At 41.5% G+C, this 13,922-nt stretch overlaps 1 protein-coding gene across 1 annotated transcript in view; it reads right to left on the reverse strand.

Moving 5' to 3' along the window:
* Positions 1-13,922, reverse strand: part of LAMA1 (laminin subunit alpha 1) — a 142,001-nt gene that overhangs the window by 87,747 nt on the left and 40,332 nt on the right. Inside the window, exons 11-16 of the mRNA XM_006164146.3 lie at positions 12,708-12,848; positions 11,271-11,444; positions 9,779-9,880; positions 7,718-7,929; positions 6,597-6,708; positions 4,798-4,908 (exon numbers count right to left, since the gene is read on the reverse strand). Of these exons, the coding sequence (XP_006164208.1) occupies positions 4,798-4,908; positions 6,597-6,708; positions 7,718-7,929; positions 9,779-9,880; positions 11,271-11,444; positions 12,708-12,848 (852 nt within the window). The remainder of the gene's footprint in view (positions 1-4,797; positions 4,909-6,596; positions 6,709-7,717; positions 7,930-9,778; positions 9,881-11,270; positions 11,445-12,707; positions 12,849-13,922) is intronic.

Genomic DNA, 13,922 nt, shown 5'->3' on the forward strand with positions numbered 1-13,922 from the left:
CTAGAGGAATGACCATACTGCAACCCCTTCTCCCCCATTCTCCTGGGATTTGGGGCATGCACGTATGTGCTGCAAGTAGGAGTTTCAAGCTTTTGGATCTGAGACTTAAACCCCATTCAGCCATGTGGGAGTCCAGCACCTTAACCACTATGCCACTCGCTGGTTGCAGCTGGCATAATCATTTTATTTCTTTATTCTGAATACTACTATGGGTGCAAATAAAATACAAATTTATAAACAAAATAGGAAGTCTTGCAAGACTGCAAACATTTCACATAGTGCATACTATGCTGAATGAGGAAGAGAGCAGAGGAAGTGGGGAGCACCCAGGACCGAGTGCACGGCAACACTCCAGGGGATGTAGGTCTATTTTGCACATACTTGCTCAGGTTGCTTTCCCCCCTGACTCAGTGTCTCTAGGTTCCACTCCACACTGAAAGCCACCCACGGTTTTTTTCCTGTCACTCCACCCATCACTGCCTGCACTCACCCCCTTGCTCCTACCCTGAGTATCCTCTTTTCATGGTGTCTACCTTAGTCATTTCCCCTTTACCCCTTCTTTTAGATCCACTCAGTCTACATACTTTTGTTTTGTTTTGTTCGTTTTGTTTGTTTGTTTGTCTTTTAGAGAGATTTTTGCTATAGGGTGCATCTACTCACCAGAGAGACAGACAGATAGAAAGTGAGACACCGCCCCCCCAGGCGGGATGGCCACCCTGCAATCCCTTCTCTTCCATATGCCTCTCAGGATTTTGAGCACACACGCACACATGCCCAGCTTGATTTTTAAGCTGCCAGGCCCAGGACTTGAACTCGACTATGTGGGAGTCCAGCGATGTAACCATTATACTACCTGCTGGTCCCTGATTTACATATATATATATCTATTAATCACTTTCATCTAGCCATTTAAATAGTATTTTCAGTTTCTAAACTACATAGGTTTCTATAATTCCTGAGGTTGATGAAAATTGTCCCACATAAAGTTTAGTTTGGGGGTCAGTCAGTGGCGTGGAGATTAAAACATCTGGATCTCACATAGCCAACTTTGCAGTTCAAGTCTCAGATCTGGTGACTTGAAAAACACACTGTGCAGGTGTGTGTGCATGGGCAAAATTCTCATTTTGGAGGAGAATAAAGGAGAAGAGATTGAGGCATGGCTATCCCCCTTTGGGGGTGCTTTTTCACTTTCCTTTTTTCTCTTTTTGTGTCTCTGTCTCTTTTTGTTGGGCACATGTACTCTATAGCAAAATTATTTTAAAAAATAGTTTGAAATTACAGGTTGAGGACCTCCTTGTCAGAAATGCTTGGAACCAGAAGGGTTTCAGATTTTAGATTTATTTTTTTTTAGACTTTGGAATATTTGCATCCGCCTAAGCAACATCTTGGGGATAGGACCCATGTCTTAATACAAAATCCATTTATGTTTCATATACACCTTTACACATTACCTGAAAGTAACTTCATATGGTATTTTGTAATGCAGTGTTTAGATTACGACCCATCTTATGATGCAATTTCCCACTTGTGGCATGTTGGTTCTCAGAGTTTCAGAATTTGGAGTATTTTGGATTTCAAACTTTTGGAATTGGATTCATTTGTACTACATCCATTTTATACTAGGGTTTCTACCGTTTTAGTTAAAGTTATCCTAAACCAGAGCTTCTAAGTTCAAATGGGGATACAAACCATATATGGCTAACCAGATTTTGATTCAGGAGGTCAGAGAAGGGGCCTGCGGGTCTCCATTTCTAACGAGTTCCCAGGCAATGCCCACCTTGCTGGTCCTCAGAGGACTGCTTGGAGAGCACCATCTTAGACCTTTTTTCTCTCCTCCATTGATCTTGGTTTTGATAGTCAACCCGAATGAATTCACAATGCAACTGGCCTTGGTAAATGGCTACATAGTTGAGCTAAACATACTATGCAAATTAACTTTAATTTCTTTTAAAATACATTTAACTATGTTCACTTACACGCCCATGAGACTTTTTTTTTTGATCAAAGAGCCAGATTGGGCCGCCTTTCTCTTTGGGGAAGCTATTGTGTAATTCTGTTTAAAAACCTACTAAGGGGCCATTTTTCCATTTTCTCAGCTGTGTGCCAGTATCCTTTTAAGTGACTGCCCCTGTCAGTGGTATTGGACGTGAAGCGATGAGAATATTCATCTCCTCAGGGAGGAAAACATTTTCTTTTAATTGGAAAAAGAAAGACACGAAGGCCCAAGACATACACAACTGGTGTTTTGCCCTTTTCTTTTCTAGCTGACGCCAAACCACAAGAAGAAATCTGTTTCTCCTTGGAACAAAAAGCAACAAAAGCTCAGGGAAAATAAGGACACTGAGAACAACTGCAACCTTCTCTTTGATAAACTGTGAACAAGGAGTTAACTCCTAGGAGCTGGATAACTAGGTATAAGGGTACCACAAAGAGTCTGTGGAAAAAGGACTTTGGTCCTTTACTTTGGTACAAAAATTTTGAAATCCCCATGGTTTCCCTGAACTTTTTGAAGACCCCCTTATACAAGGCCAAGGACTATGAACAGCTACAAAAAGAATGCAAATTTGCTTTTGAAAATAGATGAGAAAAATGTTAAACACATAACTGGCACAACCCAGTTTTTATATTTTCTGAAATTTCCATCTATGCCTTTATTTGTTCACACCTCCCCCTAAAAATATAATTGTTTGAAAAGGGGAACAAAGTAATTTTACAGTGGTAAAGCCTGGCAGACATCATGTTACTGAGTGATCCAGGTGAACAACCCCAGGGAGAAGACATGGCCACATCATGTAGCCCTGGCACGTTGCACCGAGAAGGCACATTGCTTCCCTGTCTTCTTCCAAGCATAGGAAAACATCTGGTGAGCCCTGACTGAGGGACATCCCACAGAACATTCAGCACTCTTCCAAACACGCCATAGTCATGGAAGACAAAGGGTCACTGAGGAACTGTTGGGGGATAGAGGACACAAGGAGGCAAGACGAACCACATACAGCGTGGGGTCCTGGGCTTGATATCAGAAAAGAAGCAGACATGGGACTGGCAATTGGGGTAATGGCTATGTCGCTGGACTCCCATGTAGTCAACCGTGATTCGAGTCCTAGACCCAGTGGCTTAAACTCACGCTGGGCACGTGTGCATGCGTGCCCAAGATCCTGAGAGGTGAGAATGGAGGAGAAGGGATTGCGGTGTGGCCATCCCCCTGGGGGGTGATTTCTCACTTTCTGTCTCTCTGTCTCTCTCTGTCTTTCAGGCGAGTGCACGCGCCCTATAGCAAAAACCTCTCAAAAAATAAAAAAATAAAAATAAAGAAAAAAGAAAAGAAAAAAAAAGAAAGAAAAAGGAAAGAAGCAGACATGAATGGAAACATGAAGGCTGCTGGAATGAAGTCAGTGGTTTAGTTACTCATAATGTGATGATGTTAATTCCTCCGTTTTGATGACTATACTTGGGTTATGCAAGATTTTAGCATTAGAGGATGCTGGGTGAGGGTGATCTTTGAACTGTCTACTACATTTGTAACTTCCATAAGCCCAAAAGCATTTCTCACAAAATATGTTTAAAATTATAGAAAATATTACTATTTATTGCAATTAGAGTTTTAAGGACAGTGGCTATTTATTATGTTCACTTTAAACAAGTAGAGATATTTGTAAATAATGTACTTATAGAACTATGAGGACTCTACCCTTCCAGCTGAGCTGTAACTGAAGTCATAGCATTGTACTTATAGAACTATGAGGAATCTATCCTTCCAGCTGAGCTGTAACTGAAGTCACAGCCAGCACAGCCATGGCTCCTGACCACCCCCCTAAATGCCAGAAGAGACCTCTGAAAGGTTGGGCTTGCAAACCTAATGGCAAAAACAGAGAAGTGAAAACAGTAATGACCTCACCAAGCCCTGTGCACCTAAAATCCTAGAGGGGCTGTCTACAGACCACAACTTCATGCAGCTCCTACAAAAGCTTTATTTAAAGAACAAAGAACTGAGTCAAGGACAAAATGAAGCTCTCCTTACAGAATAAAGGACAATTAGGTCTAGAGAGAATAAGCAATCCAGGGCACGAGGGCATCAGATCTTCCCCAGGGGCCTGATCATTAATTTTCCCTAGCTCTGGGACTCCATCAATCCTTTTCAGAAAGAGCAGGAACGTTCCCCTGCCAGGTGGACGGAGCACAGCTGGCAGGCATATGCATTTGGTCCACGCAGGAGGAGTAAAGCCTTAGAACCCAGAGTGTGACCTGGCTTCAATGCATAGAACCCAGAATGTGACCTGGCTTCAACGCATTCGGACATAAAAGAATTCCTGACTGAAGTGAAAAAACAAGTCTCACCCTGTACCTGCCCCCAAGTTCCTTCTCAAGATTAACTGCATATTTGTTAAGCCCTGTTTCAACTCATATCGCATGAAAGAGGGTACCTTCTGGAGGGTTTATAGAAACTGACTATAAGGTATATAGTGTACAAATGAGCATGATTACTCTAAGTTTCATTATTCCTCTTTTGGTATACTTTGCACCAAAATGTTAAAAATACTAGCACTTTCATTGAAAAGATCTGATTCTTTGTATTTAATCAGTGGACAATATTTTCTATCTTTACATTGCTTTGTAATTTGATAAAGAAAATAACTACTTTTCATTGTGTTTGTTTGTTGTTGTTTTATTGCTAGAGGGCACCTGTGCTCTCCAAAGAGAGAGGGAGAAAGAGAGAGAGAGGATAAAGCACTCCCCATTGAGGCATGGCCCTGGGGGGGGGGGCACTCATGGTTAAAAAAACAGCAGGAAACTCACAAAGCAAACACCGTGAATGTCACACTCCGTTGCATGGCCGTGGCATTCACACGGTTGACAAATTCCTCCAAAGAGTATGCCATCCACGCGGTAATAGCCAGAGAGGCAGGACTGCAAAAGAAATCAGGTGACCAGTGCTTGAGAATGCAACTTTGTACATTATGCAAACATCTTCTTTCCAATATGTCAGAAAAACTGCTCACGTTTCCATGAATAGAGAAAGGTACATATTACTTGTTTTTTCTCTTTTCCAGACATCTTTCTCAAGGTATTATTTACATGTCATGCTATAAAATTCACCCACCTTCAGTGTACAATTCAGTTTTTTGAGCCATGCAACAATCACCATAATCTAATTACTTTCTTATTTTTAAAGATAGAAATGCACACAAAAACTTGGTGGTTATGTAATGAGATAGCATACACCTTAGCAGTATTCCTTTGCAATACTCTTAATTTAGAAATTATGTAACACTTGGTCTTATAACCATTACTTCAACCAAGAGGATTTTTTTTCCTTGGGACTTAATTTTTTTTTCCCTTTTGCTTAAAATACATTAAAGATTGGCATCAAACATAGTGTTCTAGTGTAGGTTATGTAAACTGGCATCAGTGAATTAAGCAACTATGACAGGTATGGTTTCTGTGGGCTTAATGTGGACAGGTAATAAGCATTCAGGGATGCCACTCACTACGCTGAATGTGGAACACCTGTGGACTAGGACAGTCGACCCTGGGGCAGGACTTTGCAGAAGTGGAAGCTGGCCTAGACAGACAGACCTGGAGGGGGCAGTAGTGAGTAGCCACTGCTGGAGCACTCCAAGTGGGGTGGGTTTGGGAGGGAAATAGAGCTGATGTGGGTGGGATAATGGCTCAAGAAACACAAGAAGCTTAATCCACATTCCAAGTATTTTCATTAAACAGAACTTGCTCTTTAATTCAGCTCTTACTCAGAAGCCAACTTAGAGAATCAGGCAGCGGTTGGAGTGCTCAGCAGCCCTCTAATCACCATGCAGACCTCCGGGCAGGTGCCTGCTCAATGAGGCGATGTCTATACTAACTACTCTGATTTAATCATTACACACTGTATTCACATTCTGAAAGTCACAATGTATCTTCACAACTATGCACAATTATCATATGTTAATACAAATACATTTTAAAAATTCTTATAAAAATTTAAAAAAATCTAACCCCCTCTTTCAATGCCCCTACCAGATACCGTTGTCAGTATTAGACGTAATACACGGTAAGAGCTTAGAATAGCGCCAAATATGTAGGAAGTTCTCAATAGGAAAGAGTCATTATCGATACTTGCCTATAATAAATCATTTCAAAAAATTTTAAGCAATAGATTACTTTTATTGACGAGTCCAAGTACATTTTCATGGATTTTACTTGTGAGGCGGGACTCACCAGAGGCCATAGAAGTTCTTAAGATGGGTTTGACTTGTGTAAAGCTAGCCTGGTTTTGTACAGGTGATTTGTAAATGTTCAATTGTGATTGAATCCAATCTTCTTTGAAATACAAATATGCCAAGGGCATTGCCAGTTGCCTGGTGACTAAGGCAGGAAGGCAGCACTAGGACAGTATTTCCAGGTTCCAGTCCAACCTGGGCAGAGCAATCTGATTCCTTTCCATGTGCCTGATTTCCAATAGAACTCTAGCCCAAAAGACTTTGGGTCAAACACACATTTCTAAAGTTACAACGCACCTGTGCATTATAGCACCTTCAGTTCACTGTTTTCCCTTAGGAAAAAATGAAAGGAAGAAGGTAGGAAGAAAAGAGAAGTGTTACCTCACAGGAGGTCCCTGTGTAACCTTGTGGGCATTCACAGTGCTCCACATCAGGGGCAACTGCCAGGTCTACCGCATTGGGACTAGCTGTGTCCAGAGAGACAGAATCCAACCTACAAATAGACAGGGGCCAATATGTGATTTCCATACTCGCCAATGACCTCTCATGAAGATGGGTTCCTCAAGATTAACTCAAGCAAAATGGTGATGCCATTTTTGTAAGTAACTGAAGATTCTTACAAGACACTCTCAAGAAGCCTTCATCATTTCCTGGAAATGCTTTCAACATCAAGTGTGAACAGAAAGCCGTGGGAAGGGTCTGATGTCACTCATTTGGAGTTAAGCACTTCAGAAAAATTAATCTCTCCAATCATCTTATTACCAATACAGAGATCATCCTTAAATGTGCCATAAACCTTTGTGTTAGTTGCACCCAGTGTTTATGGCCATACTTGCCAGGAAGACCTTCTCCAAGTAGTAAAATGATCCAGGATGGACACGTAAGCTTGAACGGACCATGTTCAAACCTAAGACCATTCACATCAGGAAAGTGAGAACAGATGCAATGTGGTCCAGAGGACTGTAAACTCATCAGGTTTGTCTCAGAAACATCCCTTGACAGTTTCTGATCCTAACAACAAGTCTGTCTCTTACTAGACAGTATTTGTCCTGAATAGTATTGAATAGTATTTGTCCTGAATAGTATTCTTATTCTTCAATAAGGTATACTAACAAATGTCATATTTTTAAAGACAACTAGTCCATGAGTTATGTTTCTAAATTAAAATATATTCAATTTTAAAAAATGATAGCACTGGATTGTGCTGCAGAAGTAAAATTTGATGCTTAGTTAAATCAACCCACATGCAAAGGTTCTGGGTTCATGTCTGGAGACCTCCCAGAACACACCAGATATGCATGCTCCCACGATGGGCTGGCTGAGGCAGTGCGTGGATCATGGCATCTGGCATCGATGGCCAGTTAGGGTGCTGTGTGTGTGTGAGTTTCTGTCTCTCTTGCTCATGGAAGGAATAAGAAAATAAAGTTTTAAAATATATAATAATGCATAAAGATAGATTAAAGATCCCCCCCATAAGTTTTTTCTCCCTTCTCAATACATACCTATAAAGAGCCATTTTTGCAGAATTGTAGTTGGCTCTGATCAACAGATGACTCACATTGGCAAGGACGGTCATCAGCTGGTCACGATCGATCTCCTTTCTGTTATTGAAATCTCGAAAGTTTTCAGGCACAAGTCTAACCACATTAATGTACTTTTCATAGGGTCGCAACGACAGGCCCTCAACCTGTGTGCTTAATGTAAGTCCATTTCCCTAATGTTGAAAAACAAGAGGAAATGTATTTTTACTTCAATTTAATAACAAGATAAAATAAAATTTTGCATTCAGCACCTAGGTTTTCCATTTGTGCTTAGGTTTTTACAATGAACATACAGTGGTGTGTATAACTTGGAGTCCAGCATTATCAGAGAAAAGGCATTTCTATGCATTTCTTGTAAGGGACGTCCAATTATAAATTAAGACTGTGCACTTTCCTTGGAGCTCAGAAAAGAAATGAAGTCCTACAGTTTTTTATCAAAAAGGCCCATTTGACATCACTCATGTTTTTGTACTTTATATTTTTTAGTCTGTATCTCCATTGATCAGTTCATCTGCTTCATAATTGTGCCTATTCATATATTTTAAAAATTAATTTCACATTTTACCTAAACCCCCTATCATGATGTATACAAAATACATATTTTTTTCAGCAGAGAATTTTACATTTTTCTGTCTGTCAAAATTATTTTTTTGAGAGATTTTTGCTATAGGGCGCATGCGCTCGCCAGAAAAAGAGAGAGAGGCAGAGAGACAGAAAGCGAGAAGTCATCCCCTGGGGGGATGGCCACATCGCAATCCCTTCTCCTCCATTCTCCTTTTGTGATCTTGGGCATGTACGCACATGCGCCCGGTGTGAGTTCAAGCCACCGAGTCCGGGACTCAAACCACAGTCGACTACATGGGAGTCTAGTGACATAGCCATTCCACTAACTGCTGGTCCCTCTGTCTGTCAAATTTTTTAACTAAAAGATAGTAGATAGTCAGGTATTAACACAGTGGTAATGCAACTGTTCCCTCATAGAGAAAGTCCTGGGTTCCCATTGTGGGACCTCCCTAAATATGTGAGTGCCTATAATCCAGGATGACAGAAGCTGGAGGTAGATGATGGCTTGAAGACCTTGTTGGGGTGCCTCTCTCTTTCAAGAAAGAAAAAAAAATAAACTTAGAAAAATAGAAGTAGAAAAAGTATATAAATATACCTCCAAATTTTCACAAAATTACTGTTAATAAAGTGATTTGCCTTACAGAGTTTCCAGTTGTTTGGCTGGAGATGGAGATATAGATCACCCAAGGCCATAGCACGCTAGAGACAAGAACCCACAGTGGTTTCTGCCCAAACATGCCACAAACCCTGGGACATCACCACATTGGGAATCCTTCTGGGTGAGGCTGAGCTGGGTCTTTGTGTGGGGAGTGAGGATACAGAGAGGGGGAAAGAGGTTGAAGACAAAACGACAACGCAGCTCTTACGCCCAAATTGGCAAGCAAAGTCTACACAGTTCATTCAGAGAGGCAACGGAGCAGGAGGGAAAAGGGGACTTACAGGGCTAAGCAATAGTTCCAAGGTCAGAGCAAAAACTCATCTCCTTTTTATTTTACTTTTAAACTTTGTTTGTTTGGTCTATGAGAAAGAGAAAGAGACAGGCACCCTCAACAGGGTCCCATGCTGCACTCTCTTCCCAGCCTCAGCCAGTTCAGGTCACAGGCACGCCTGTACCTGGTGTGTTCAAGGAGGTCTTGGGTGCAAACTGGGGACCCAGGTGTGCAAATGTCATGCCATCATCTGGATCATGGGCTCCCTTTTTAAAATGAAAATACAGGCAAATCTTAGGGATGAAGAGAAGAACAATGTGAATTGTCCTGAGGAACCACTAGAAATGGGTCCGAAGTCAGATTTTCACACCTATCATCTCAGAGGTGTTCACCCAAGGCCAAACACTGCTGAATGGCCACCTGGCCACAATCTCCTGGCTGGAATGTCCTCATCTAGATGCGTTTAGTTATAAAATGATCACCTCACTAAGCCCTAAACTGTATTGCAAAGCCATGCCAAAACAGTTACCTTAATGATGACGTCAGCGTGAGACACGAGATCATTGCCCACAGTCTCCACGGGAATGTCGTAAGACACCGTGTATTTCAGGAAGCCGCCAAATGCAGTCAGCTGAAATGTTAAAATGAGAGTGTTCATTAGTTCCTCCAAAGGGAGACTAACGAGAGCCCTGAGTTTGAACAAATGGATCATTAGGATCCTTCTGGAAATAGCTGGACTGTAAGCTAGCCCAGTGCCCACAATATATAAGGAAATCCACATTAAAGGCAGTGAAAAAGAAGCACATTATGTGAATAATTTATTTAGTTGGATGTTATCAAAATGCAGGCCATCTTTAAATGCATAGAAGAAAAAGGCACTCCTTCTTAGAGAACCCCATGGTAAATGACTGTAAACTTTTGTTAATCATACAACAAACATTTATTTCACTTAAATATTTTAGGAGGCAGAGAGTTTCGCCTATGACTATAATCTCAACACTTCAATTTCACTGCCTACTTGCAGGAGGACAATAAGTAACATGTTTGATCTGCTAAATAAAGGAAGGACTAAAGGTATTTTTCCCTGATCAGATATCTTTTAATATTAAAATAGAGATTTTTCTTTCTGATGTGTATCTTACAGCCAAATAATGTTCAAAATCAAACTTTACACAAAATTGGAGATGAGCCCAAGAGAAAAAAGGTCATTGATCTTTGATGATAAGATCACATTATAAATGGAGTACATGTTCTAGGATTATAATTTGTTAGAAAAAAAAAAATCATGCTCAAAAGTGAATACCCCCAGGACCAGCAGATGGCATAAAGGTTACGTCACTGGACTCCCACATAGTTGACCGTGGTTCGAGTCCTGGTCTCGGCATCCTAAAACTTATGCCAGGCATATGTGTGTGCATGCCCAAAATCCCAGGAGGAGACTGGAGGAGAAGGGATTGCAGCATGGCCAACCCCCTGGGGATGGTGGTGGTGATTTCTCGCTTTCTGTCTCTCTGTTTCTCTCTGTCTCTATAGTAAGCACATGTACCCTATAGCAAAAAAAAAAAAAAAAAAAAAAAAACTCTCTTAAAATAAATAAATAAAAAGCCAGAGGAGCCTGTGGCATGGTAGTTAAGGCAGCTGGGAGCTGTCAAACACTAAGCGACCTATAAGATTACTTCAAATAGGGAAACCTGTAGATGGTATAATGGTTGTGCTGTTGGACTCCCATGTAGTCGACTACAGTTTGAGTCCTGGATCCAGTGACTTAAACCTCATGCCAGGTGCATGTGAATGTGTGCCCAAAATCCTGAGAGGAGAATGGAGGAGAAGGGATTGAGGGACGGCTCTCTCCAGGAGGCGATTTCTCATTTTCTCTCTCTCTGTTTCTCCAGCAAGCACACACACCCTATAGCAGAAATTCCTAACAAAAACAAGACTACTTCAAATGTGAACAGAATTTCTTTCATACTGTTCTCTGATATCTTCGGCCAGTATAGTGTTACATCCAGCAACACACGTACCTTATTTCTGAGGTAGGCCTCGGGGGCTGACCAGTAATATGTGGAGGCCAGCCTATGCTGGACCACTGTGTTGTTGATGCTGACCTGACGGTGCCCACCCAGCACATCCTGCTGAGACTGAATCTTACTCGGACTGATCAGGTCGGTGACCATCCACCCAGACATGTCATTCACCTTAAAAAGAAAATGCAATACAAATTAGAATATGCAATAGAAATAACTTTAGATGTAATCCAGTCCTGTGCCAATATTTTCACAATGAAGAGATAGAGCCAGAAAGCTTCCATATGGGTGGAGTTCACACAGTTGTCGCCATCAAAATGCATGATCTGTGACCTTTTTGCTTGTCAAAACACCTGGAAATTTGAGAACAAGTTAAACATTCCCCCACATTCAGATCAATTATAAGCAAATATATAAGCAAAACCATAAGGCCATGGATGCATATTTAGATATAAAAATAGCAAAGAACTTAATAACTGTATTGAATACAAAGTCTTTGCTAACTGACTTCCCTTTCTTGCCCTGATTTTTACCCAAATACTGAAAAGTGTGGAAAAATAACTTCCAGGGCCAGATGGTGGCACAGCTGTAATACAAAGCTCCACCATGTTGGACCAACCGAGAAGGTCCTGGTTTGTGTCCCAACGTCTCCCTGCACACACTGAACACATACACGCCATGACTCTGGCTGGCTGAGGCTGGGAGTGGATCACAACACAAAAACTCTGTTGGGGGTGTTCTCTCTCTCTTTCTCTCAAGAAATAAATAAGTAATCTTAAAAAGAAAAAAAAAAGTGACCTTCAGATCATATGCTCAAAATCTGTCACCTACATAGAGAAGACAAGTGCTACCCAATAAGGTGGCACAGCAATCACCAGTGGATATGTCCCATGTGGGCAGTTCTTCTCTAACCTCCAGCCCTCACACACTGCCTCCTTCCCTGGTTATCTTTGGCATCTCTCTAAAACTCATCCTTCCAGAACTCCCCATTACCAAAACAACGTATCTGCCCTCATAAGCCCTGTGCTGCTTACTGTGGTATCCACTCTTACCACTAGAGAGCTCCTGCCCAGCTTCTTCTAGTTGGGCCATTCTTATGACCCCATGTCCTGATGTGCTTCTTGGCATGAGACCAGTGGAGCAGGTGGAGTGAGATCTGCCCTCCTCACACCATGCATTTCCCCACGGACTACATTTAAACACAATGCATTCTACAATACCATATCATCCTACTGTTTCCACAGAGAAAGGTATGTGGAAATAAAAACTTGACTTATCAAGAAAGTTTAGGGACAATTTCAGTAGTGGCTGCCTTGACCCATGCCAGTGTTGTTTCAAAGAGAAGAGCCAGTACCCCAGGGAAAGTCAGCCTCACTGCTTCACCGAGCTCATGTGAGACCACCTGCTTCTTAAATCCCTGCTCGTGCCTCTCACCTGACCAACCGGCCAAGAAAGGCTGTCGCAGACATCAGAAACACCGAAGCAGAAGCACTCAGAGCAGCCCTGCGGGTTGCTTTCCTTCAAGTTATAGGATCCTGGCTTGCAACGATCACAGTTCTTTCCCTCAACATTTTTCTGCAAGGGAGAGTAAAAGATTAGCTTTGAAACCAACGGGTGTAGATAAAATAAAGCAACATTAACAAGCAAGGTGTTCAGCAATCCACAGAACCAGGTAAATAAATAAATCAACACCTTAAAATAAATGTGAAGCTTCATCAAATCAATATTTCCAGAAGAGGTAGTTTGAAATAAATAACTTTGGATCTTGTAGTCAAGAACAAGATAAGGGTCTTAAAGCTGGGCGACTATATTTAAGTGGCTTGTTTGGTTTGGTTTTAAATCTTTTATGTTGCTGATAGAAGCACTGTGAAATCTGATGAGGGCTACGTCACTGTCCTATTCATAAACAGGAAGGATTTTTGGTCATATATGACATACGCCTGAGATTGCTAATATGGGGATACGCACATAAGGTTCTAAGGGAAAGCCTATGAATTAAAGGGAAACTGTTATTAACGTCAGATGGATAAATTAAACATTCATTGGTACCATATTAATGCATTTCTTATTATTCTTCAATTCCTTTTAAAAATAAATCCAAAATAACATATCCATCTTTAATTAGTGTTCTTAGAAATTTAGTATTTACTTGGTTTTCCTCCAAACACCCAGCTGGAAAAGAATGTCATAGGAGAATTAAGCAAAGCCTAAGAAATAGTGTGCAGTGTTTGGTTTCACTTAAGACATCATAGAAATATCTTTGGGATACACAGCCATTGCTCAAAGGCACCAAACCAGGAAACTAGGTGCCCATCTAAGTCTCAGAACATATAATATGGCCAGCTAGGTGTGCAACTTGCTATGGTTCTTGAGAATGGGAATAAGGAAGCAAGCATTCTGCTTTAATCTTACTGCCTTGCTCAAAGATCGATCATCTGGGACCAGCAGTTAGCCTAACGGCTATGTCGCTGAACTCCCATGTAGTCGACCACAGTTCGAATCCCAGACCCGGTGACTTAAACTCATGCCAGGTGCATGTGTGTGTGTGCCCAAGATCCAGAGAGGAGAATGGAGGAGAAGGAATTGCAGCACGGCCATTCCCCACGGGGGGTGATTTCTCATTTTCTCTCTCTCTGGCGAGCACATGCG

This window comes from Tupaia chinensis, unplaced genomic scaffold, assembly GCF_000334495.1.
Source record: "Tupaia chinensis unplaced genomic scaffold, TupChi_1.0 Scaffold143584_1, whole genome shotgun sequence".
Taxonomy (NCBI): domain Eukaryota; kingdom Metazoa; phylum Chordata; class Mammalia; order Scandentia; family Tupaiidae; genus Tupaia; species Tupaia belangeri.